We start from the raw sequence: 24,801 nt of genomic DNA on the forward strand, positions 1-24,801 counted from the left end.
TTTACATACTACAGATGTCAAACTAACAAGCCTATAGTTATCCGGGTCGCTTTTTTTCCCTTTCTTAAAAATCAGAACTATATTAGCAATTCTCCAGTCACATGGTACAACCCCTGAGTTTAGAGATTTATTAAAAATTTTTGCTAATGGACTTGCAAGTTCATGTGCCAGTTCCTCAATATTCTTGGATGAAGATTATCTGGGCCCCCTGATTTACTCCCATTAAGTTGTTCAAGTTTGGCTTTTACCTCGGATATGGTAATATCTACCTCCATATCTTTAGTCCCATTTGTTAAGTTACCATTATCCCTAAGCTCTTCATTAGCCTCATTAAAGACTGAAGCAAAGTATTTGTTCAAATATTGGGCCATTCCTAGATTATCCTTAACCTCCACTCCATCCTTAGTAATTAGCGGTCCTACTTCTTTTTTTTTTCCCCCTATTTATATGGCTATAAAACCTTTTACTATTGGTTTTAATTCTCTTTGCAAGGTCCAACTCTACCTGACTTTTAGCCTTTCTCACTTTGTCCCTACATGCTCTAACCTCAATAAGGTAGCTTTCTTTACTGATTCCTCCCATTTTCCACTCCTTATATGCTTTCTGCTTTTTCTTAATCACCTCTCTGAGATGCTTGCTCATCCAACTTGGTCTAACACACCTGCCTATAAATTTTTTCCCTTTTCTAGGGATACAGGCTTCTGACAGCTTCTGCAACTTTAACTTAAAATAATTCCAGGCCTCCTCCACTTTAAGATCCATAATTTCTTTAGTCTAATCAACTTCCCTAACTAACTTCCTTAATTTACTAAAGTTAGCCCTTTTGAAATCAAAAACCCTAGTCTCAGATTTATTTTTGTTTATCCTTCCATTTAATTTAAACTGAATTAGCTCGTGATCACTCGAGCCAAGGTTGTCTCCTACAACCATTTCATCTATGAGGTCCTCGCTACTCACCAAAACCAAATCTAAAATAGCATCCCCCCTTGTTGGTTCAGCAACTACTTGATAAAGGAATTCATCAGCTAACACATCTAGGAAAATCTGAGCCCTATTATTATTACTAGCACTTGTTCTCCAGTCTATATCTGGAAAGTTGAAATCTCCCATGATTACGCATGAGTATTTATTTATTCCATGAGTATTTATTTCATTAAAAACATTAAAGAGGTCTCTATCCATATCCAGATTGGATCCTGGTGGTCTATAACACACCCCAAGCACTATCCCAGGGGAGGATCTGATAGTTTTCTTCCCCATGTTATTTTTGCCCAAACAGACTCTGTCTTCTCCATTCCATCACTTTTTATTTCTTTACAATCTACCCCATCTTTAATATACAATGCGACTCCACCACCTTTACCCTTATTTCTGTCTTTCCTAAACAGCACATACCCTTCAATACCTGTACCCTTCAATACCTCCAGTCATACCTAGTATTCTACCATGTTTCTGTTATTCCTATAATATTTGGTTTCACTTCCTGGACCAATAGCTCTAGTTCCTCCTTTTTGTTACCTAGGCTCCTCGCATTGGTGTACAAACATCTTAATTTTTGCTGTTTGGCCTCATTCACGTTCTTTACCCAATTTGGCACGGACGTTATACCTCCAATATGACCTATTAGACTAGTATCCACCCCACCCTTCCTCATGTTCATTCTCCTACCCCCAGCTATATCCTTTCTTATGTCGTTTTCCTCCCTCTCAGTGTTAAAATCTGGCGTAGAGATTATCTGGACATCTCCCAACCGTCTCCCCCAAATTCCTAGTTTAAAGCTCTCTTAATCAGTTGAGCCAGCCTCCATCCTAGAAGTCTATTTCCCTCCCTACTTAGGTGAAGTCCATCCCTAGAGAACCGTCCTCTGTCTATAAATGCCTCCCAGTGACCATACATCCCAAAGCCCTCCTTATAGCACCACTGCCTAAGCCATCTATTGATCATCATAATCCTGTCACATCTTAGTTGCCCTTCTCTAGGAACAGGCAGAATCCCACTAAAGATCACCTGAGCCTCAATTTCCTTGAGCATCCTCCCCAGCCTAGCATAGTCTCCCTTAATTCGTTCCAGCGAGAATCTAGCCGTATCATTTGTTCCTACATGAAAGATGATCAATGGATTCCTTCCTGCTCCCTTAATCCTCTTCAATCTCAGTTCCACATCTCGTATCTTAGCACCTGGCAGACAGCACACCCTTCTATTCTCTGGATCAGCTCTGGTAACAGGCCTATCTATTCTTCTCAATAAGGAGTCCCCAATCACATAGACCTGTCTTTTCCTAGTGACAGTGAAATTCTCTGGTCTATCTCTAGCTTCCTCTGGCTGCAAGTCCTTGCCATTCCTATTTTCCCTTGTAATCCTCTTTAACCCATCCTGTAGCCTCTTAATGCTCATTATTGGTGTTGTCTCCATTAAGTCTTCCCCTTTATCTATGGGACTAGCCACTCTTCTCTTTTTCCTCACCCTTCCATCTTCATTATCTACCTGCTGTACCCCTTCTTCATTCTCTAGCTCCACATACCTGTTCTTGAGCTCTATTTTTCCTTCACCGACCCATCTTTTCCTCTGCCTGGTTCTCTGAGTCACATGCTTCCACTGTCCATTTTCTTCGCCCTGCAGTCCCCCCTCTGAGGCCCTTGATCCTGCTTCCATCTGCATATCTAAACTTTCCCCTTCAGCCACGTCATGCCTTTGCCCCATCATCTGCTCAAACCCCCTTCTAAACTCAACCAGAGTTTCCACCTGCATCTCCAGTCCTCAGATCTTTTCTTCCATCAGCTTGATCAGGCGGCACTTCATGCAAACAGAACTCCTTTCAGGTACCCCCTCCAGAATCATGTACATACCACAGCTACCACATCAGTCATCCTCCTTGTGTTCTCTACTACTTGGGCCATGGCCACTAATGCCTCTGTTTTATCTACTTTCTCACCAAAATCCTATTAGTCCGGTGAACACAAAAACAAACCAAAACACCCTCTCCACAGCAAAAACAAACTCCAAACAAGTTCCAATGTGCAAACTCCCTTTACAAACTCCCCTGTTTACAGCTCTGTTTGCTGCTCCTGTGCCGCTGCAGCTATCTGTTTAGGAAGTCGGTTGTTCAGGCTACCTAGCTTGCCAATTACAATCGGCTTCTGTAACCCCTTTCCTAAAGAGGATCCAAGACCTTATCAGCAACTTGCACAAACTTGTGGGGTGGAAATAAGTGTGGCCATGGGGGCAAACTTTTCACAAGCACATGCACTATTACCCTTTGGCTCTTGTATGTCTACAGCTGGAGCTAGAGATACAGATGCCAGCTTTAAAACTAGTATAAAACAACTAACCCTTCCCAATTGCTTGCTGCACTATGGCTACACTCTGGGGTTTTTAATGCTTTCGGAGCTAGTGTGGGTATGTCTCCTTGAGATGGAATTTATTATAGATGTTAAATTGAGATTAACCAAATAGTGAATGGGATTTCCATCGACTTCAATTAGTCTGTAAGGGCGACTCTGCTTTGAACTGTAGCTTGTACATTTCAAAAGTCAGCCCTGCAGGGAGCGTAGGACCAGCGAGGGAATCCTCCACTGGTCCCATGCTCCCTGGCTGGTCCCTTGCTCCCTGGAGCACCTTGGCCGTTGAAAATGTACAAGAGCTCTGGTAGGGCTCTTGTACATTTCAAAGGCAGAACTGCAGCAGAAGTGGAGGCTGCTTCAGTTCTCCACTCATGCCATTTCCACACTACCTCTACCTTTCCTGACCCCCACGGAGACAGTGCTGGGAGGGAAGTGGGGAACTGGCTTTTAAGCCAGCTCCCCCCAACACAGGCTCCTGCTTCCTCCCCCCCCCCCCCGCACTGCCTCTCTCTGATTAGAGGCAGCAAGGGGGGGGGGGAGTTGGGAGAGGAGCAACTAGTCACATCACTAGTTGACTAGTCTCTTACATCCCTAGAATTTACACTTTCCCACTCCAAAAGTATAGACCTACCTTAAGTCTCATTAAAAGTCAAGGGGACTCGTGCTCCCAAAATCATTCAGATGCTTTTTGAAAACTTGACCTGATACAGAGAAACAACCAGTAAGCAACCCCGTCCCAAAAAGCTGCCTAGCAGAACACATCTGTCTTCAGGCAAATTCGCTTCCATTTGAGCCACCTACGTGGGCCGGGGAAGAGAAACTATTTACTTCCTCTCTTGTGACACATCCACACAAGGAAACTAAATTCGAAATAACTCTCAAAATAACTATTTCAGAATAAGCATCTTCCCCAAGGAAAGCAGGAATACAGATTTCAAAATAACCAGCCTGTTATTTTGAAATAACAGGCTTGGTAGTGTGAATGCTCCACTTGCTTAGCTGAACAGCTTGCGGCAGCAATGTAGAATGTGGGCCTATATCTTTGGAGATATTTTGGGGGTACTCTTGAAGGCAGGAAGTTGCCTTGTGCTGGGTTTAACGGTGTGTTTTTTTTTTTTCTCTCTTTGCAGGCATCTCCGATGAGGAAATAGTTAATGTTACCCTCCCTACTGGCGTGCCTGTGCTCCTTGAGCTTGATGAGAATCTGCACCCGCTGGGCCGTCACCAGTTTCTAGGTGATCAAGAGGCGATCCAAGCTGCCATCAAAAAAGTGGAAGATCAAGGGAAAGCCTTACCTGTTGAGAAGAAATAATGCTTCTGGTTGCTACCTGCTGTTCCCCTGTGTGTGTGTGGTAATAAGTAGTGCATTGAGAGTGTTCAGTTGCACTTTGAGCTTGTTAATTTTAAATATTAAGTAGATGTGCTACTTCTGTGTTAGGTTAGTATGCTGGCCTTTCACCTGTGCAGACTAGAGTTCAATTCCAGTGTGTTTTATAGGTGAAAAGGAGGTGGTTGATTTCATTCTAAGCAGCAGTAAGGACAACATAAAACTGCTATGGTCTGCCCCAAATCTTTGTTCCAGAAAGGCCCACACCAGCAATATGGTAGGGTGTATTACAGGTCAGGATAAAGAAGTATGGGCAGAGCTCGGTGGGGAAAACTTGCACTGCAAATGTTACTGAGAGCAGAGTGTTGTGAAGTCCCTCACTTTCTCAAGCACTAAATGCTCCCAGTTTGCAAAATGTAAGTATTATGTAGTAAAGTTCCAGTTAGGCTGTTCTTCATGGGAAGACTTTTTTAAAAAGCCTTCCAGTGGCACAGGCATATACATGACAGGCAATTCTCTATTTGTCTTCCTGCAGTTTTACTAGCAGTTCATTTTGAAGCATAAGGTATTTTATGGCATGACTTTTCCAAAGCTAATTCTTGCTCCAGGAAAAAGTGCAATCCGGTAAAAGTATAGGTGACCGTATTAGCCACACAGTGGAGTGGGGTGTCCTTGGAAGTCCTCTCTCCCCCCCCCCCCCCAACCTTGCTTTCAAAACCAGTTTTTAGGGCTAGGTGAAGTATAATGCGGTGGTCTGGGATGAGTGGACACCCAGGCTCAACTTCCTTGCTCTGCCACAGACTTTCCATGTGGCCTTGAACAAGTCCCTTTGCTTCTCCATGTATGTTGACACCACCCACAGCAGCAAGCCTTCTGGGTTAACAGGCTTCTGGGACTCTAAAAATAACTCTGTAGGCAGCACTTTGAAGTGATGTCTCTGAATCCTTGGGAGAGGGAATAGAGCAAGTCCTGCTAGACTAGGCTGGGAAGCTTGCTTTTGCAGGATGTGTAAACATGCCCTTAAATGCTTCATTTCCCATCTGTGAAATGGGGGTCCCAGAAGAAATACAACTGCAACCAAGTTGTTCATGAGCTGTGCATGCACAGCCATGAAACCCCAGAGACTTCACTGGTGTAGTCTAGCAGACTTGAGCCCTTAAAACAGCATAAAGACTAGTGCATGAACAGCACTTCAGACTGGTGGTGGACTTAGTCCTTAATTAAAATAAGTAACCCCTGGATGGCTTTCAAACACTTCACAGGATCCATAGGCTTGGTGCAACTCCTATTAAAGTCTCTGATAACACTCCCATTGACATTAATAGGGCCTGATACAAACCTGTGAAATTCCCCACTTCTGCCACTCTGTGGCACTCCAGATAAAGACTAGATAAGGGTTAGTTTCCACTGAACTTTTTACAAACCTTTTTTGCAAGCGCAATACTGAAGAGATCTTAATAGCCAGTTCTGCATGGTGTAGGCAGTGCTTCTCCAGGAAATAAATACAGCTGTTTAATTGTGTGACCCTGTAAACAGTAGAGAACATTTGAAAACTTATTTCACAGTTCATTCCTGTGAACCTGTCATCGCAACTACTTACTTTACTGCTGTGTGCACTGTCCTTTTTTATATATAAAGAAATTAACTTTGAGCATTGCACGTAAAAACCCAAATGACACGTTCCAGGAAATCCCACAGTATGGGGGCCTTACACTCATTTCTCTTGCACCAGTGTTTGTGTAAAACTGCTGCAGCTTAAATCTGAATCCATCCTAGTACCTGAGATCTTTGTAGTGTAAATTCTGCCCTCTGCTGCCTACTACACAACTTCCCCACCCCTTTTGCTGCCTCTGTTTCAGAGGCAATGGGTGGGGGGAGGTGGAAGCTGGTGCCCCTGGGGAGCTGGCTTTTAAGCTGGCTCCCTATGAACACTGGATCCCGTGGAGCTGCTTGCTCCCCTCGCACAGATGCATTTGATGCAGCTGGGGGAGGCAGGAGCTGATGCGCGTGGGGAGCCAGCTTTTAAGCTGGCTCTCTGCACATGCTGGCTTTGTGGAGCCGCCTGCCTTCCCCCTTGCTGTCTCTGACAGAGGAAGTGTGGGTGAAGGCAGGATGCCAGCACAGCCCCTGTCCATGGGGAGCTTGGGCTCCTGCAGACAGAGGCTGCCGCCGCACCGTGCTGCCCCCATGTGGACCAGCTCCTGCTTACCACTCCCTGCTGCTGCCTCTGATTCAGAGGCAGCAGCGCAGGGTGGCAGGGGGCTCTCTGAGAGTGGGGCCAGGAGACACTGGCTTCTGGCCCTGCCCCTGGGGACTATTAAATAGTTGTGTAATCAATAATATTTGGTATGGATACACAATCCTTCAATTACATAACTAACATCTTTAGCCTGTTTTGAAGGTGGAGTTTGGCCCTTTCTGTGTTCGGTGCAGGCAAGGTATGGCTGCTGAAGGTACAACCAGAGTGCAGTTGTGTATGACTGAGGGTGTGTGTTTTTTTTTTTTTTTAATCTCACCTGTAGCTCTTTACAGTGAGTTGCTTGTTAACTGAATTTTTATAGGCTCAAGAAAATGACCACCTCCTGACAAAGCAGCTTTGCATTTGGTTAGTGCTGTGACTTTCAGAGCATAGTAGCAGCTTTTAGTCTGAGGTATTGCTGGATATCCTTCGTGTGTGTGTGTTTTTTTTTTTTTTTTAAACGCCTACATTTCTGGGTTTCACTTGCAAAAGGGGGCTAGTGGCAGTCTCTTCTCTCTTTTTAAGAGTTTGTCTAAAATACAAATAAGTTTCCTCTTGTAGAAATAAGTCAGTTTACTATCATCCTCAAATGTATCATGCACTAGATGAGAACCTCTATGCAATGCACAATATTGTGACCTTGATAAGCAACCTACAGCTTGCTGTGTGTATTTCTGTACTATACTATTCCTATGTATATAGGGTTTGAGTCTCAAATGATCTTCACCTGATGGTAATGTGGAGTACATTGGATGCCAATCAGTGAATGGTTACTTTCCAGAGCCCTACCAAAGAGCCCCGTGGCTAACAAGGCTTTCTCTTTGGACTGATAGCTGACATAAGCACTGGTAAAGACCTTCCTGAAGCAACACTATCAAAAACTTCACAGGAGTGGAGTCTCTTATCTGTATGGATTGAGAGATGCGTAGATGTCTGAACATGGTATGAGGGGAGTGAAAAGAAATATGGGCCATCGAGTGCGGGTTTTTGTAGTGAATAATTAGAATGGTAGCCTAGTTTGTAGGCTACTGAATGCCACATGCTGCCTTCAGCTATATACATAGCAGGATTTGTGGACATGTAGCTGAGGTCAGAGCACGGCTCTTTGCTGTTCCCCACACTGCAGTGCCAAAGGAAAGTGTAATGAAGGAATTTTTGAGAACTTGAGATGCTGCCACTAAAGTGTAACACAGAATGTTGATGAATAAGCCAAGCTCCCTAGCTTCTCAGGCATTTAATAGAACATGCAAGGAGGGCTAGTTATCCCATGCCCTCCTTCAGAAGAGAAAGGAGCACTGATCTTAGAAACACATGACCTTTAAGTAGAAGGGTCAGAAGGAAAGTGCTGAGTACATGTTCCAACTGATCCTTCCCAGCAGCCGGTGGAGTAGGGCAAATCAAAGATAGTTTCAAATGGAACAGTGTTAGCAATGCTCTTGACACAAGAGGCAGTGGTAGTGCGGGGGGGCAGGGAGGGAATTAGGCTGACATACCCATTTGACAGAGCTGCCTGCCTGGGTTCCACAGGGAGCCACAGACTTAGACTTGATTTTCTGCTTTGGTGCTCTGAAATGCCCCTCAATAGGAAGCTGAATGGGAGGCCCAATCTACAAGTTTCTAAGCATTTACCAGCCCTGGTCTTGGCATCCCTTTAACTGTATTACTGACATAAGAGGAGCATGTACTTGAGGACAGAAGTCCTCATTCACAAGGAAGAGGACCTGATCTACAGACCCTATCTTGCAGCAAAGGGATGGATGAGAGGCACTTCTAAATCCATGATTAGAAAATGCATTTTTCCCTTGACCTTGAGTGACCTTCAGAGCTCTGAAAAGAATACAGTATTTCCACAGCCAATGACAGAGTCGTGGTTGGTTTGCTTGTAGGTTTGAATTGTGTGGTTTGTTGTGTGATCCTGCTGAGAACACTTGTAAATATTTTCTTGTAGAGTTGGCAAGTTCTTTAAAATGCAATAAACCACCTGAAATAAAATTTTAAAATGTTTTCTTTAAAACCCCTTACTCATGCATTGTTCCTATAGATAAGAAATGGATGGCTTTTTTGCAAGTTGACTGTCTATACTAGCGCTTTTGTCAGTATAACTTTGTCACTTTGGGGATGTGCAGGGGAGGAGGGGAGGAAACACACACCTAGGATAAGTCTAGACTACAAGTTTCTTTAGAAAGAGGCTTTTTCAAAAATCTTTGGAAAAAGCCTCTTTCGAAAAAGTGTCTAGACAAAAAGATTTTTCGAAAAAGTGAGCTGGTTTTTGAAAATCTAGACACTCTTTCAAAAGACCTGTTTTCATGCAATAGCGCTTTTTTTTTTTTTTTTTTTTTGAAAGATGACTTTCGAAAAAAGGTGTTGTGGTGTTCCTCGCACAATGAGGTTTACCACCATCAACAAAACCACAGCGTTCTTTCAATTTACTGTCACCAGGATGCAGGTAAGGTGTATGGTGTGTTTTCTCTCTCTCTCTTCCCCCCCGACCCCTCCCACCAAAAAAGGCCACCTTAAAAAAAACAAAACACACACCCCTAATGACCTAAGATATACCAACAGAAGCATTAGTGTGGACTGAGCCATGTTGGTGGGAGATGCTCTCCTCCTGATAGACCTGTTGCCACTTGGTGGGGGACTGTGATGGGGCATACCAGACTGTTACAGTAGGGGGTCTCAAACTCCTGTCCCACAGGACCGTCCCAACTGGAATAGCTGTGCAATCCCATCAGGGGTGGGTCTGGTGTGGGGTCCCCCCCACTCTCTGTTGCAGGAGCCAGGGGAAGTAGAGCACACTTGCTCTTTCTGCCACAGGGAGAGCGGGGGTCGGGTAAGGGGCTTGACGACTACTGCTGTTACCCAGCCCCTCTTTCTTCCCCCTCCCCACTAATCCCCAAGGCTGGGTTCCTCAGTGCACAGGGTGCCATGGAGTTAGAGGGCCCCAGGTGGGGGCGGGCAGGGCCAGTCCTTCTCTCCCCCCCGCCCCCCGCGCCCAGTCTACTCCAATGGGCATGGCCTGTAGGCTGGTAGTTCAAGACCCCTGCCTTAGAGGCTCCCTGTTTGAAGGTGGGGTGGTGTGTGCACCAGCTCTGCTTCCACCTCCCCCTCTTCTTCCCCCCCCCCCCAGCATCCTGGGGGCAGAGGAGGACAGGTGCTGGGGGTAGCAGGACTCCATCCCCAGTAGTCCTACAATAGACATTCTGGGGGCAGACTGTGGGCTGGGCCGTGACTTGTGGTTTGGGAAGGCAATAACTTACCCCACCTATGATATCCAGCCCCCCAAAAGTGAGGTTTTTTGTTAGTTTTTGCTTCTCACTTCTGTAGTCTCCAGCTGATTTCTCCCCCCGAGAATCAGCGGCCCCTGACACACAGAAGTTCTGTCTTCAGGCCCCAGCTGCTGGATATCTCCTCCCATACCCTTTACCCTAAGCAGAGTGATCCCTCTTCTCCCATTTTGGGGGCGGGGGAGAAGTATCTGACTTCATGAGGTCTACTGGACACATTGCTGTTGGGTTTGCGTAGATGGTGCTCAGATACCATACTGATGGGTGGCAGCATAAAAACAAGGTAGAAACCTAGGAGGCAAAGAAAAGCCCCAAAATGTATGATCTTAAACAACACAGCCACTCATGATTTTTAAGCCAATCCATGGTTTTGGGGATCTGACTGCAATGTGGGAATTGCCCAGAGTGGGATGTTCTGAAACTGCCTAACTTTTAACTTCAGGGGACTTCATGCTCTGCAGCTTTGGTTCCATTCCCTGACACTTGTAGCTTGTCCACAAGCACAGTATCTCACTCTGCCACCAGTATGGTTCCTCTATACAGGGTGACACCAACCACCCTTAAAACATAAGAACGGCTGTACTGGGTCAGACCAAAGGTCCATCTAGCCCCGTAGCCTGTCTGCCAACAGTAGCCAGCACCAGGTGCCCCAGAGAGGGTGGACCAAAGACAATGATCAAGCGATTTGTCTCCTGCCATCCTTCTCCAGCCTCTGACAAACAGAAGCCAGGGACACCATTTCTATCCCCTGGCTAAAAGCCTTTTATGGACCAACCTCCATGAAATTATCTAGCTTCTCTTTAAACTCTGTTATAGTCCTAGCCTTCACAGCCTCCTCTGGCAAGGAGTTCCACAAGTTGACTACATGCTATGTGAAGAACTTTCTTTTATTAGTTCTAAACCTGCTACCCATTAACTTCATTTGGTGTCCTCTAGTTCTTCTATTATGGGAACTAATAAATAACTTTTCTTTATTCGCCCTCTCCACGCCACTCATGATTTTATAGACCTCTATCATATCCCCCCTCAGCCTCCTCTTTTCTAAATTGAAAAGTCCCAGTTGCTTTAACCTCTCCTCATATGGGACCCGTTCCAAACCCCTAATCATTTTAGTTGCCCTTTTCTGAACCCTTTCCAAGCCCAAAATATCTTTTTTGAGGTGAGGAGACCACATCTGTACACCGTATTCAAGATGTGGGCATACCATAGTTTTATACAGAGGCAGTAAGATATTCTGGGTCTTATTTTCTATCCCTTTCTTAATAATTCCTAGCACCCTATTCGCCTTTTTGACTGCTGCTGCACACTGTGTGGAAGTTTTCAGGGAACTATCCACAATAACTCCAAGATCTCTTTCCTGATTTGTCATAGCCAAATTAGCCCCCATCATACTGTACATATAGTTGGGGTTATGTTTCCCAGTGTGCATTACTTTACCCTTCCAGGCTTAGTCTCCCTAAATCTAGGCTCTTTGAGGTTTTTAAGTGCCAGCAGCTTAGACTGTCGTCTTGTTCATCATCAGCCCCCAGAGCGTGAAACCTGCCTCCTCCCAGTTATCAGTTCCCTTTGGTACACACACGCAACATCGTTTGCACAATGGTGGCCTGCTTGGGATGAAAATAAATGCAATACAAAAATCACAGATTCAAACATGAAATAATGAAAGAGAGCAAACATATGCAAGTTATACTGCAACAAACAAAGGTGCAACCTCAGACTTTATACTTCCATGTTAGATAAAAATCTCTTTTCTAATACAAGTCATCGAGTGCCTCTGAAGAGATTCCCAGCATAGCCACTAGCCTCAAGCCTACAGATAGTCCCTCAGTTTCTGGATGAAAACCTCCTTCCTAAGACTTCTCTTCCTAGCCTCTGCATTCCTTTAGCTTGGTGATTACTCCTGTTGAGAGGATGTGGAGGAAATTCCTCTTGACTTGATCACCAGGATGTTTCTGTGTCTTCCAATTAATTAATGGTCCATCATTGTCTTTTCTTGGGCTGCGCAATCAATAGGTACTTGAAGTTGGCCTTGTGTAAACCATCTTGGGAAGTATCCTTCCCTGCTGTGATATGTAGTTAAAACTGTACAGATTCTGAGCAGTTTCCTCTATATAAAGAATCATGGCAGAATAGGACTGAAAGGGACCAGCGAGGTTATTTAATTGAGTCCCCCAGACTCGTGACAGGACTAAGTATTCTCTAGATGAGTTCTCAGACAAGGGGTTGGGACCCCTTGGGGGGCTGTGAGGTTATTACATGGGGTATGTGTGTGTGTGGCAGCTGTCAGCCTCCACTCTACACCTTGCTTTGCAGCCAGGATTTATAATGGTGTTAAATATGTTAAAAAGTGTTTTTATTTTATAAGGAGGGGTCACACTCAGAGGCTTTTTACGTGAAAGGGTTTACCAGTAGAAAAGTGGGTCTAGACCATATTATCTAGACATAGATTCATAACCACTGTCTGTACAATCTTACAATGATCTTTAAATTCAGAACATTACAAGCTTTCATAAAATAATTTATTTGATACAGTACAGTAAGTCAGTACAGTCAGTCCCCGGGTTACGTACAAGATAGGGACTGTAGGTTTGTTCTTAAGTTGAATCTGTATGTAAGTCGGAACTGGCATCCAGATTCAGCCGCTGCTGAAACTGACCAGCGGCTGACTACAGGAAGCCCGAGGCAGAGTTGCTCTGCCCCGGGCTTCCTGGAATCAGCCGCTGATCAGTTTCAACAGGCTGAATCTGGACGCCAGTTCTTACATACAGTTTCAACTTAAGAACCCCAGGCGTCTCCAAGTCAGCTGCTGCTGAAACTGATTAGTGGCTGATTCCAGGAAACCCGGGGCAGAGCAACTCTGCCTCGGGCTTCCTGTAGTCAGCGCTGGTCAGTTTCAGCAGCGGCTGACTTGGGGACGCCTGGGGCAGAGCAGCTGGGGTGCTGCCGGGTTGGTCCAGTAGCGCCCAGAGCGGCGCTACGGGACCAACCGGCAGCGCCCCAGCTGCTGTACCACAGGCGTCCGGAGCAAAGCCGCGGAGCATGGGGGCAGCGGGACAGCCCAGACGCGCAGCGGTTGTCCTGCTGCCCGCGTACTCCGCAGCTTTGCTCCCCGTCTCCCTGGTCTGCTGGTCTCCAGCAGACCAGGGAGACGTGGAGCAAACCCCGTTCGTAACTGCGGATCTGACATAAGTCGGATCCGTGTAACTCGGGGACTGCCTGTACACCATCTGCTGGTTTCACTTCTCATTGTTTATTCTCCCCTTGGAGTATCTGGACCCTGACTGTCATACTGACTCTCAATTTTTTTTTGGTCCAGGTAGGGCTGGCAATGCCCCATCCCAAGGGAAAGGTGCCTGGGATTTAAGGAGCCCAGGTGCTCAAAAACTCTTTAGGACTCTGCTGGAAGACAGCACCACCAGCAGCAACCCTTAGTACCATGCTGTGCACTGGCTAGCTTCTGCCTCAGAGGGAAAAACACAATGGGTGTGTCTAGACTGGCAAGATTTTGCACAAAGGTGGCCGCTTTTGCGCAAAAACTTGCCAGCTGTCTACACTGGCCGCTTGAATTTGCCCAAGAGCACTGACTTTGTAATGTACAAAATCAGTGCTTCTTGCGCAAATACTTTCCCGCTCCCGCTCAGGGATAAGTCCTCTTGAACGATAAGTCCTCTTGCGCAAGAATACTTGTTCAAGAGGGCCAGCGTAGACAGGCACCTTAATTTTTTGTGCAAGAAAGCCCAATGGCTAAAATGGCCATCAGAGCTTTCTTGCGCAAAAGCGCATCTAGATTGGCACGGATGCTTTTGCGCAAAAGCATCCTTGCCAATCTAGACGCTCTTTTGCGGAAATTCTTTTGACAGAAAAACTTTTCAGTTAAAAGTATTTCCACAAAATCATACCAGTCTAGACGTAGCCAATTTGTAGCATCAACAACATCATTTCTTGTATTACATAGAATAAAAGAACTTTTGAGGGCTGCCTTGGCCTGAACCTGCTCAGTTTTAGATCTAAAAAGCTAGAGCAAGGGCAACTGACTACAGCCCACCTGAACAAGGGATTGAAAAAATCCTTTAAGAACAGTAACTACAGGCATGGTTACACTAGGGAGGTATTTCAAAATAACAAGGTGAGTGTCCACACAGCAAGCCCACTATTTCGAAATTGCTATTTCAAAATAGGGCTAGTGTGGATGCTCTACTGCTGCTATTTTGAAATAACTACTTCCCAGAGTCATTCAAAGTAATTACTCCCCAGTGCTTCCTGGGGCTTTAAATCGAGGTAGTGCATCCATAGTAAGAGAGCCTACCTCAGATTAATTTCAAAGCTTCCCTGTAGTGTGGATGTGCTATTTTGATATAGTTAGTTTGAAATAACCTGATAGTGTAGACATAGCCTTGGGGAAACTCCTTGGCTAAGGCTATCACGTTCTACAGAACCTCTTTTTTTCTCTTTTTTTAAATGAAAGCTTCTAGCCTTCCTGGCTGTAAAGGTCACTTCCAAATGCAAACAGAGTACAATTCAATCTAGTGCTGCCTTCCTCAATCTGCAGTATGAAATGCTGCAGTGGAGCTGCTGCTCAAAGCTACTGCAACCGATGCAGCAAAATGAAAACCGAGAGGTGACAGTCTTCATTGCTGGTTTCTTCCCCATATCCATCCACACGCCGTTTCCTCTGGCAGCAATGTAACTGAAGAACATCAGGACATCCAGTGTTGTTGGGGCCAGGGAATTAGTGACCAGGTGGCTGAGGTTATACATCTTATTGGACCAACTTCTGTTGGGGAGAGAGTCAAGCTTCCCAGCTTACACAGAGCTTTTTGGGTTTGGGAAACATACCCTGTGGCTGTGTCTAGATTGGTGGGATCTTGCGCCAAAGAGGCCGCTTTTGTGCAAAAACATGCTGCCTGTCTACACTGGTGGGGAGTTCTTGTGCAAGAACACTGACGTTCTAATGTGTGAAATCAGTGCTTCTTCCGCAAGAACTATGATGCTCCCGCTCAGGAATAAGCCCTCTTCCACAACTGTTCTTGCGCAAGAGACCAGTGTAGCCAGGCAACATGAATTTCTTGCGCAAGAAAGCCCAATGGCTAAAATGGCCATCGAAGCTTTCTTGCGCAAGAGAGCATCTACACTGGCACGGATGCTCTTGCGCAAAAGCACATCTCTTGCGCAAAGGCACATGCCAGTGTAGACGCTCTCTAGCACAAATACTTTAACGCAAGAACTCTTGTGTTAAAGAGTATTTGCGCAAGATCATGCCAATGTAGACGCAGCCAGAGTATGTCAGTTAAATATAAGGTGGAACAGATTGTTTAGCATAAGCAGTCAACATATTTCAAGGGACTGTTCAAAATGAAGTGGCCAGTAAACACCTCTCCAGTCATAGGGGAGAAAGAAGGGAAAAAATTCTGAGGGAGATGACTTGGTGGGGTATAGATTGTTTTAATACACCATAAATCCAGCACCTCTCTTCAGGCCATGATTTTCAGCATCAAGCAGTTATGAATGTAAGGTCCCAGGCATGTGTAGGATCCATGGATCTTAAAAGCCGGCTGTATTGGGGGAGGGAGGGTATTGATTGTTGTAGCAGTGGACGTATGTCTGCAGTTTATGCTTCAGTTGGTCTAGCAGGGCCTGGTGCTGCTTTAAGTTGGTGTGTCCTGGCCTGCGGGGCACTGTCTTCTGATGATGAGGTTGGGGAGAGGCTGTTTGATTGGAGAGGCCTTAACTGGCCACTTCACCTTGTCTCTTCAGGACAGTTTAGCTGCTGCTTGTGACGTTCTGAGCAACAGCAGGGAGAGGCACTTGTGTGGGGGGTATATTCACATGGAGGCTCTGGAAAGGCAAGGGTAATGGAAACTACCCCCTTGAAGCAGGCAGAAAGCTGAGGCAATAGAACACAGGCTGCTGCCCAAATCATGACAGTCAGGAAGCTTGGGGGTGGGAGAGACAGGACAGCAAGAGTGGCCTTGTTGCTTCTCGCAGCCACACAGGGCTGGGTAGCGGGGCTACAAATTGATCTCACACGTAGCTGGAGTCTGATGTGAAAGATGGAGCCTTGAGCAGGGTCCATTGATCCCTGCATGCTCCCCTGTTCCTCACTGGTGGCCAAAGCCCCAAAGGGCTATTCCAGAAGCCAAGAATAGCAGCAGCAGCAGCCTTTCCCTGGCCATGACCCATGCTGGGGCTGTAAGATACAGCCATTATACCTCCCATTCACTAGCTAGAAACATTCCCTGCTGCTGGAGAACTGTAGAGAGAATGCAGCGTAATGGCATACAAGATTCTCTGGCTGTTGCCTTGGGGTGGGGTACCTGTAACAGGGTGGCTACTGCCATACACTAAAAAGCCTGGGGCTAGGCCTGCTGGGATTACAGGATGAGCCACAGCTGGATGCTTCCAAGGTTAAAAAAAAACCAACCTCCCCCCCCCCCCCACACACACTTTCAGGCAGGTGCTATGACAAGGGAAAAAATAGCAAACTGTAGCTGAGTCTGTAGCTTCTGCAAGGCTCTGAGTCAGCAGAGGGAACAAGCTTCCTGGAGAGAGGCCCTAGGAGAGCCAGCTGGGATGAAGCCTGTGTAAGTTGGTGGCTTTGTGTTAAATCAGGAGAGAAACACTGTTTGTGGCCTAGAGGGTCCCTGTGTGTCAGAGGATTAAATAACTGGGATCCTGTCTCATGCCTGCTTTCTGAATCACCTTTGAATGGTGAGGCTTTTAGAGGGCTGAAGAAAGGGGAACAGAGGCACTGTGGAGAGGCTGCTGGCCCAAGGGGGGTGCTTAGAAAGTGGCCACTATCTTGCACTATTTCACACTATAGTGCACTATGTTAACACTGCCTGCAGGTGGCTGAGGTTATGCCTCAACTGTAATTGCAATACTGAGACCAAACCCTGGTCAGTTGGCTTGTGGGGCTATGAACAGTAGCCTAGACATTGCCACTCAGGCTGGAGCTCCAGCTTGGTAATGGGGTGCCCGAGTGGGGTGTCTAGGGAGCTGTTTGTAGCCCCTTCGCCCTGCAAGCCTGAGTCAGTTGTCCCAGCTCAGAGACTGAGTGCTGGAATGTATGTTTGTTTGTTCATTGTTGCAGCATAGGTCATGCTGGCAACCTCTATGCCTCCTAGCATATCTGCATCGGAGAGGGATGGTGGTAGCCTCCTGGCCAGTCCCAGATGGAAACAAACCCTGGGTGATGCAGTTGCTGTCAGAATAAAAAGAGCAGCAATAGATCCAAGGCCATGTGCATGGTGCTAACAAAGATGCTACTCACTCACTATGCTCATTCACTTTCCCCAGTGTTACCCTGCTCATTGCTTCAGCTGAGCTTGAGCCATGTACTTCTCTCCCTTTCTGGCCCTGGGAGCAATCAAACTGCTGCTTGGAGAGCCAGATACCCCACAAAACAATTTAAGCCTAAAGGTTTGCACTCACTAGGGCTCATGCTACTTCCCCAGCAGTGCAATTTCACTCACCTGTATGTAACACAGTAATCACCCAGCCAGTCACAGGAGCAAGAAGAACAGCGGGCATGTGACTTATTCAGGTTTATTATGGTAGTGCCTAAGGACCAGCCCCACTGTGCTAGGTGTAGTGCAGATACACAGTAGCATCCAAACCCTGCCTGGAGAAGTTTACAAGCTAAATAGACAATGCTGAGATTCTCACGCCTAATAGTGCTAAAACAGATGTGCTTGTGTTTTAATAAAAGAAAAGGATAATAACCTCCATCCTCTGCCACAGCTGGGTAACTGTATTGAACAGTCTTGGTGTTACACACCCAAAATATCAATGGAAAGCAGGTAAACAAAAAAAGCAGGTTTGCCTAACAGATGTTTGTCAGCTCCAACAGCTTTTACGGTGCCCCTTACGCAGCACAGCAGTTAAGGTTCAGAATCCACTGCTGTTCTAATCTGTGGTTTTCTCTGCCCCACTGCGTGCTCTTGGCAGGTTCCAGCATCTGTGCTGGGGTAGGAGTGGGGAAGGTAGGTGGCAGAGGCAGCACATAATCTCTAAAAATACTGTGACCGCTGTTACCAGAGTTGATATTGTGGTTCGGTATTTGGGTCTGGCTCTTGTAACCACGTATCACCTTGCAAAAATACAACTGAACAACAGGTGGAGTGAAAGCATTATGGTTAGTTCATTCCACAAACTAAAGGCATAATTTTAAGCTCTTCTGTGCATATTGGAGGTTATGTTCCAGCCTTCCCCCTCCCACTCCCATCCCATCCAAGCTGTTAGTTCCGGTAGGTAACAGTGCTCTGTAATGTCACAAGTTACACAAAGGTGACTTAGATTCTGAGGTGGAATAAATGGATTTGTAAGAAAGACCTACATAATTACCGCACAGCATGTAGCCTCTTTCCAAATATACCACTAGCTACACAAGACCAGATTAATACGACAGGAGCAATGTAATTGTTAACCACTGAGCCTTCCAGGAAATGGTATAACTGTTAACCTCAGACCAACTTAATTGTAAAGGCAGGGTCTCATATCTGCTTTTATCTGAGTGTGCAGGGGCAGAATTAAATAAAACAGGGCTATCCCATCTGCAGGTGTGTGAGCCCAGCACTAGATGAGTCACAGGAGCAGGCTTTGGTCTGCTACCATAGGCGTTGCAGGCAATGCTAGATGGAAGGGTTTGAGGTATAGTGGATTGGGAGAAGACTGGGAGTCAGGCAAGCTGGCCACAGGGCTCTCCCTATCGCTGCTGGAGCCCTATGCAGCCCAGCACAGGCATGTGGAGGAACTGGGGGAGGGGGACAGTGGGGCCAACTGCCCAGACCAGATACCATTTGTGGCAAAGGCAACGTCTCCCTCCAGTCCAGGGGGAGAAGAAGCACTTTGAAAGGGAAGCCACCGCTTCTCTCCAGCTGCTGGCTACACTGCCATCCCCCAGTTCCTTTGGAGTCTTCCAGCTCATGCTTGTACCTCTTGATGCCACCTGGTGAGGGGGGCCTGGCAGCAGAGCCCAGGTGGGGGTGGCTGGAGGGTGAGGCTGGAGGCTACTGGAACCTCAGTGCTGATCCCGCAGGGAGGAAGTGGAAGGGGAAAGGGATGAGCCATTGCTGCCTGCAGCTGCTTGACATCCTGTCCCTAGGCATATGCAGCATAGGGCACCACTCAATTTGGGGTCCCCAAATTGAGTGGTGCCCTGCCCAGATGTGTGTGCCTAAGGACAGTCCTGGCTGGTTGTATAAAATTAACAGGGTTGGGGTGGGGGGCGGGTTGTCATGTACTTCTATACCAGATACAGCTATTGAGTTTGCTTGTAAACATCAGATATGTTTAGCATAAGAGCCTTTAATGCAGTCTAGCAAGTATGGTTGAGGTTTGTTTAAATAGAATATTTTTACACATATTGCCACCTAGTGGCTGGACAGTATACTACGGTTTAGCATCCTATTACAGGGGAGAACTGTTCAGCTAGGACAGTGGTCTCCAACCTTTTTACACCCAAGATCACTTTTTAAGTCTCAGAACAGGCGAAGATCTACTGCCCCGCCCCTTCCTTGAAGCCCCGCCTACATTACATGAGAAAATCTAATGTAAATGTACTGCGCAGGTGCGCAGTTCAGAGAGGGCTCAAGAGCTACTCTTAGAGCCCCTGAGATCTACTGGTAGCTCGCGATCTACTGGTTGGTGACCACGGAGCTAGGAGCTAAGGAACAGATGCTGAAAAGCATTCAGGTTAAGAGAAGACATTTGTCAGTGATACCAAGCTAACGCTGCTTGTTGTAGGAAAGGGCAGGGTGAAATAATTATTTCAGTAGAGGATGGACTGCACAGATGGCAGAGGTGTGTGTGTGAGTGTATATAAAATTAGTGTTTGGGTAGCTATCCTAAGACACTTTGGGCCTAACTTTCAGAGACACTAAGCACTCCACACATACAAACGAAGTCAAAGAGAGTTGTATCATTTCCTGGAAGGTGCAATGGTTTACAATTAAGGTTGTCTGAGGTCACTAGTCAAGGCAGGGTCCCATACCTGCTTTTATCTGAGTGTGCATGGGCAGAATGAATCAGCACCTTTTGAAAAATTTTGGTACAATGCATCTTAGGTTGGGCACTCTAAAAATGGGACATCATCTGTGGACACTTTACATTTTGGCTGCCAGGGACTTGTCCAAGGTGAGTGTGAGCCTCTGCCAGAGGTTGATGGAAACAGAACTAAGGAAACCTGATTCCAAGTTCAGTACTATAAATGCAAAACAATACTATCTCTGGTTAAATATACCTATCTGAAACCCATGAGTTTCAGTTCTAGGGTTTTCAGAAACTTCTTGATGAGTTTCAGTGCATGAGAGGTATATACAAGAACAGAAATTCCACGTGTATTGAAATATGCTGCTGTGCTGTTGGTTGGAATAATAGTTAACACTGAACTGAAGTCAGAAAAGACAGTTTATGCCTCTTTTATGGAGTCTTTCACATACTTTATTTCACTAGACTAAAGCCTTTGGAAAAATCTCTTTTCATGTGGAGACTAGGCACTTTCTTCTGATGCTGGAAATTTCATATCCGGTGATTCCTGTGTCACATGATAGCTCTAGCTCAAATAATTTCATCCACTAGAAGCCTGTAATATTCTCTGTCCTCCATGAAGCTATAAATCCATCCCACGAGCAATTGGTTTAAAATCTAAAAGAGAGACAGACCACTATAGCCCTGCTCGGAAACAAAATTTGTATCCACATCTGTATCTGCAAAAATGAGCCGTAGATATCCACATTGAAATCCATGAAAGGGAATACCTGTGGATATAAAGCAGATATCTGCAAATTTGCAGGGCTCTCAACCTTAGCTTGGATCAGTCCACACAAGAGATCCACTTCCCTGACAATACAATACAATTAAACAATGGCCACATTTCTGCCACCTTATATGGGAAACCTGACCATTACACTTAACTACATGCCCCTAGCTTCCATCCAAGACACTTTTCCCAATCAGTTGTTTACAGCCAGGCCCTAAGATACAAGGGGATTTGCTCCAATCCCACAGACAGAGACAAGTACCTACAGGATCTCTATCAGGCATTCTTAAAACTTAAATACCCACCCGAGGAAGTGAAAAACAGATTGAGAGAGCCAGATGAGTACCTAAGCATCAGCTTCTTCAAGAAAGGCCCAACAAACAAAATAACAGAACACCACTGGTCATCACCCACAGCCCCCAACTTAAATCCCTCCAGCACATCATTAACAATCTGCAACCTATCCGGGAAAATTATCCCTCTCTGTCTCTCACACACAGGCCAATCTTCACCTACAGACAACCTCCTGACGCAGGGGCGGGCAATAATTTTTGGTTGTGGGCCACTCCAAGATTTTGGGAACTGGTCAAGGGCCGCACTTTTCTGTGGAGGAAGTGCGGGGTCTAGGGTCACAGTAGGCTCCAGATTTCAGCTTTCACTCTGTATTTTCTTGTTTATGCCATTGAATTTGGCTGTACAGGTTTTACATTGATTTTTAAATTGAATTTCATATACCAAAGCTCTCTGCTTATTGTGAAAACTTAGGTTACAAGTACAGCACTCTTGTTTTCTAGGTTGTTTTTTTTCTTAGCTTGTCAGAGTTCTGTGCTGATCAACAAAAATAATAAGGAACAGGTGTTAGTGGCAAAGTTTGCATTTTTGGCTGAAAAGGACGTGCAAATTATATATACTTGCATTTTAAGTGGGTGTTGTTTCTGTTTGATATACCTATGTTCTGGGAAACAACAATTTCATGCAAATCAGTCAGGCAAGTCTCTCGCCATAAACAGATGTCAGAATAAATAATTCTGAAGGGTTTGACCCTCATATTACTAAGAAAGGAAATCTTTTTTTTTTTTTAAATAAGGGTTTCCCTTAATGATTAGCTGGAAAAATGTATGCTTTATTGAAATGCTCTTCTAGGACACGGTTTTCTGTGAATACTTTTAAGACCAGATCTTCAAAAGTGCTCTGTATACAGCAGCTCTTCTTGCAAGGAGTGCTTTTGAAAATCTGAAAAAACAACAAATAAAAGTGTGGTAGCACTTTATAGACTCACAAAACATGTAGATGGTATCATGAGCTTTCTACAAAAGCTTTCTATGAAATTAGCCCACGAAAGCTCATGATACCATCTACATGTTTTGTGAGTCTATAAAGTGCTACCAGACCACTTGTTGTTTTTTCAGTTTCCCTGTACAGACTAACTCAGCTACCCCCAGAAGCTTTTGAAAATCTGGCCAGATTTTCAAAAGCACTCATCATAAATGAGAGGAAGGATGCTGTAGTGGTTAGGATGCTTGCTTGCCTGAGTCTTGCAAGATGTGAGTTTAATTTCCTGCTCCATCGCTCATGTCCTCTGTGACCTTAGGCAAGTGATATAGGGTGGAATTCCCCAAGGGGCACTGAGCAAACTGCCACCTACTAGAATTCACAATCTTGTGTTAGAAGCCCAGGTGCCCTGTGTACAATGGATGGGGAGAGTTAAATCCTTTTGTAGGTACTTACAGAAGCCAGTACATTGATGCAGGGGAGCTATCTTATCAAGCCCATAGGAAATGCTGAAAAGTGGGGTGTGGCCTAAGCCCTGCTCCTCAAAGAGAAGGAGGCACTTAAGTCCTGGCTGAAGGATAACATCTCTCTCCACTCAGCAGTGACCCTCTTCTGGAGTTAGGTACTTAAGTGTGTCCATCCCTTACAACCCTTAGAGCACTTGGGTAGAATGCGGGAGATCTCATAGACTCATAGGGTACGTCTAGACTACATGCCTCTGTCGCCAGAGGCATGTAGATTAGGCTACCAGACATAGGAAAATGAAGCGGCGATTTAAATAATGGCCGCTTCATTTAAATTTACATGGCTGCCGCGCTGAGCGGACAAACAGCTGATAAGTTGTTTGTCGGCTCAGCGCGATAGTCTGGACGCGCAGGTGTCGACATCAAAGGTATTTGTCGACCACCCAGGTAAACCTCCTGGGATGAGGTTTACCTGGGTGGTTGACAAATACCTTTGATGTCGCCACCCGCGCGTCCAGACTACCGCGGTGAGCCGACAAATAGCTGATCAGCTGTTTGTTGGCTCAGCGCGGCAGCCATGTAAATTTAAATGAAGCGGCGATTATTTTAATCGCCGCTTCATTTTTCTATGTCTGGTAGTCTAATCTACATGCCTCTGGCGACAGAGGCATGTAGTCTAGACGTACCCATAGACTCATAGACTTTAAGGTCAGAAGGGACCATTATGATCATCTAGTCTGACCCCCTGCACAGTGCAGGCCACAGAATCTCACCCACCCCTCTTAGAATAATCCTCTCTCCTATATCTCAGATATTGAAGCCTTCAAATACTTTGAAGACCACAAGATGCAGAGAATCCTCCAGCTGTGATCTGTACCCCATGCTACAGAGGAAGGTGAAAAACCTCCAGGGCCTCTGCCAATCTACCCTGGAGGAAAATTCCTTCCCAACCCCAAATATGGCGATCAGCTAAACCCTGAGCATGTATTCACCACTTTGCCTGCTACAGAGCAGGGACTAGAACTTGGTTCTTTCAGCTCTGAGGAGAGCATTCTAGGGCTGCATTGGAGGAGTGCTCACTCAGTCACTTCTGTTGGAACTGTTCCATTGTGTGTATAAATACTCAAATATTCACTGGGCCAGAGAGAGTGAGAATGACACTGTGCTTGGTACAATCGATCCTTTGCCCTTCTTTACAATTCTAGTACAGCATTAAATAATCAATAATTAACATAGTTATAATACAGGACAGACACATGAATGATTATTTCTAAAAATGCATAATGACATGTTGGCATTACACACACATTTAATTAGAAACATTGTATCTGTTTTTTTTCAATGAGAGAATTTCCTGGCAGACAAAGAAAATTGAGAATATGATAATGATATCACAGACCAAGAAGTGGGAAGAAAATCTCCAGGTATACACAAAACAAGACAGTACAAGATTTGTGCAGAAAAACTATAGAAGCTGTAGAATACAGTACAGGTGAACAAAGTTTAGGTGAGGAACATAGTTCTCACGGCAGAATTTCAGAGGGAGAAAAAAATACAAATGTACATCATAGGACTCCATTATAAACATTATGTTTTCTTGCTGAAATGTTCACATCATTTCAAAAGAGGATTAAGGCAAACTTTGGTCACTACAGCAATAATCTAGAGGTCCTTATCAACTGCTCTGAAATATTCCAAGAGATCATAGCAACTTTGCTGAAGTTTAAATAGGTGAGAGATGTGAAAAATACAGGCTACATATGATCATTACAAAATACAGTAATTCCTCACGTAACACGTGCCCGTTTAACATGTTTTCGCGATAGCATGATTTTTTTTTTTTAGGGAACATTTTTCAAACAACACGATCCCGTCCCCGCAATAACACGATTTCCCCTAGGGCCGGCCGGTGGCCAGCAGCTGCGCGAGGCTTCCCCTGCCTCTCTGCAAAGCGGCAGAGGTTTGCCGCTCGCAGCGCTGTTCCCCGGTGGCCCCCTCTGGCCGGATGCAAGGCATCTGGCCAGAGGGAATCTCCGGGGAATGGCGCAGCGAGCGGCAAACCTCCGCGGCTTTGTAAGGAGGCCGAGGAAGCCCCGCGCAGCTGCCGGTGACCGG

At 45.6% G+C, this 24,801-nt stretch overlaps 1 protein-coding gene and 1 long non-coding RNA gene across 5 annotated transcripts in view; both read left to right on the top strand.

Moving 5' to 3' along the window:
* The window catches only part of BPGM (bisphosphoglycerate mutase), a 37,590-nt gene extending 28,691 nt beyond the window's left edge, over positions 1 to 8,899 (top strand). For all 4 annotated transcript variants that reach the window (XM_075897277.1, XM_075897287.1, XM_075897270.1 and 1 more), the window contains one exon: positions 4,472 to 8,899. In XM_075897277.1, coding sequence (XP_075753392.1) covers positions 4,472 to 4,653 — 182 coding nt within the window. In that variant the 3' untranslated portion in view covers positions 4,654 to 8,899. The remainder of the gene's footprint in view (positions 1 to 4,471) is intronic.
* Positions 8,900 to 14,554: 5,655 nt separating this feature from the next.
* LOC142818322 (uncharacterized) overlaps positions 14,555 to 24,801 on the top strand; it is an 82,234-nt gene continuing 71,987 nt past the window's right edge. The window contains exon 1 of the long non-coding RNA XR_012895786.1: positions 14,555 to 16,772. This is a non-coding gene — a long non-coding RNA (uncharacterized LOC142818322). The remainder of the gene's footprint in view (positions 16,773 to 24,801) is intronic.

This window comes from Pelodiscus sinensis, chromosome 1 (assembly GCF_049634645.1).
Source record: "Pelodiscus sinensis isolate JC-2024 chromosome 1, ASM4963464v1, whole genome shotgun sequence".
NCBI lineage: Eukaryota > Metazoa > Chordata > Testudines > Trionychidae > Pelodiscus > Pelodiscus sinensis.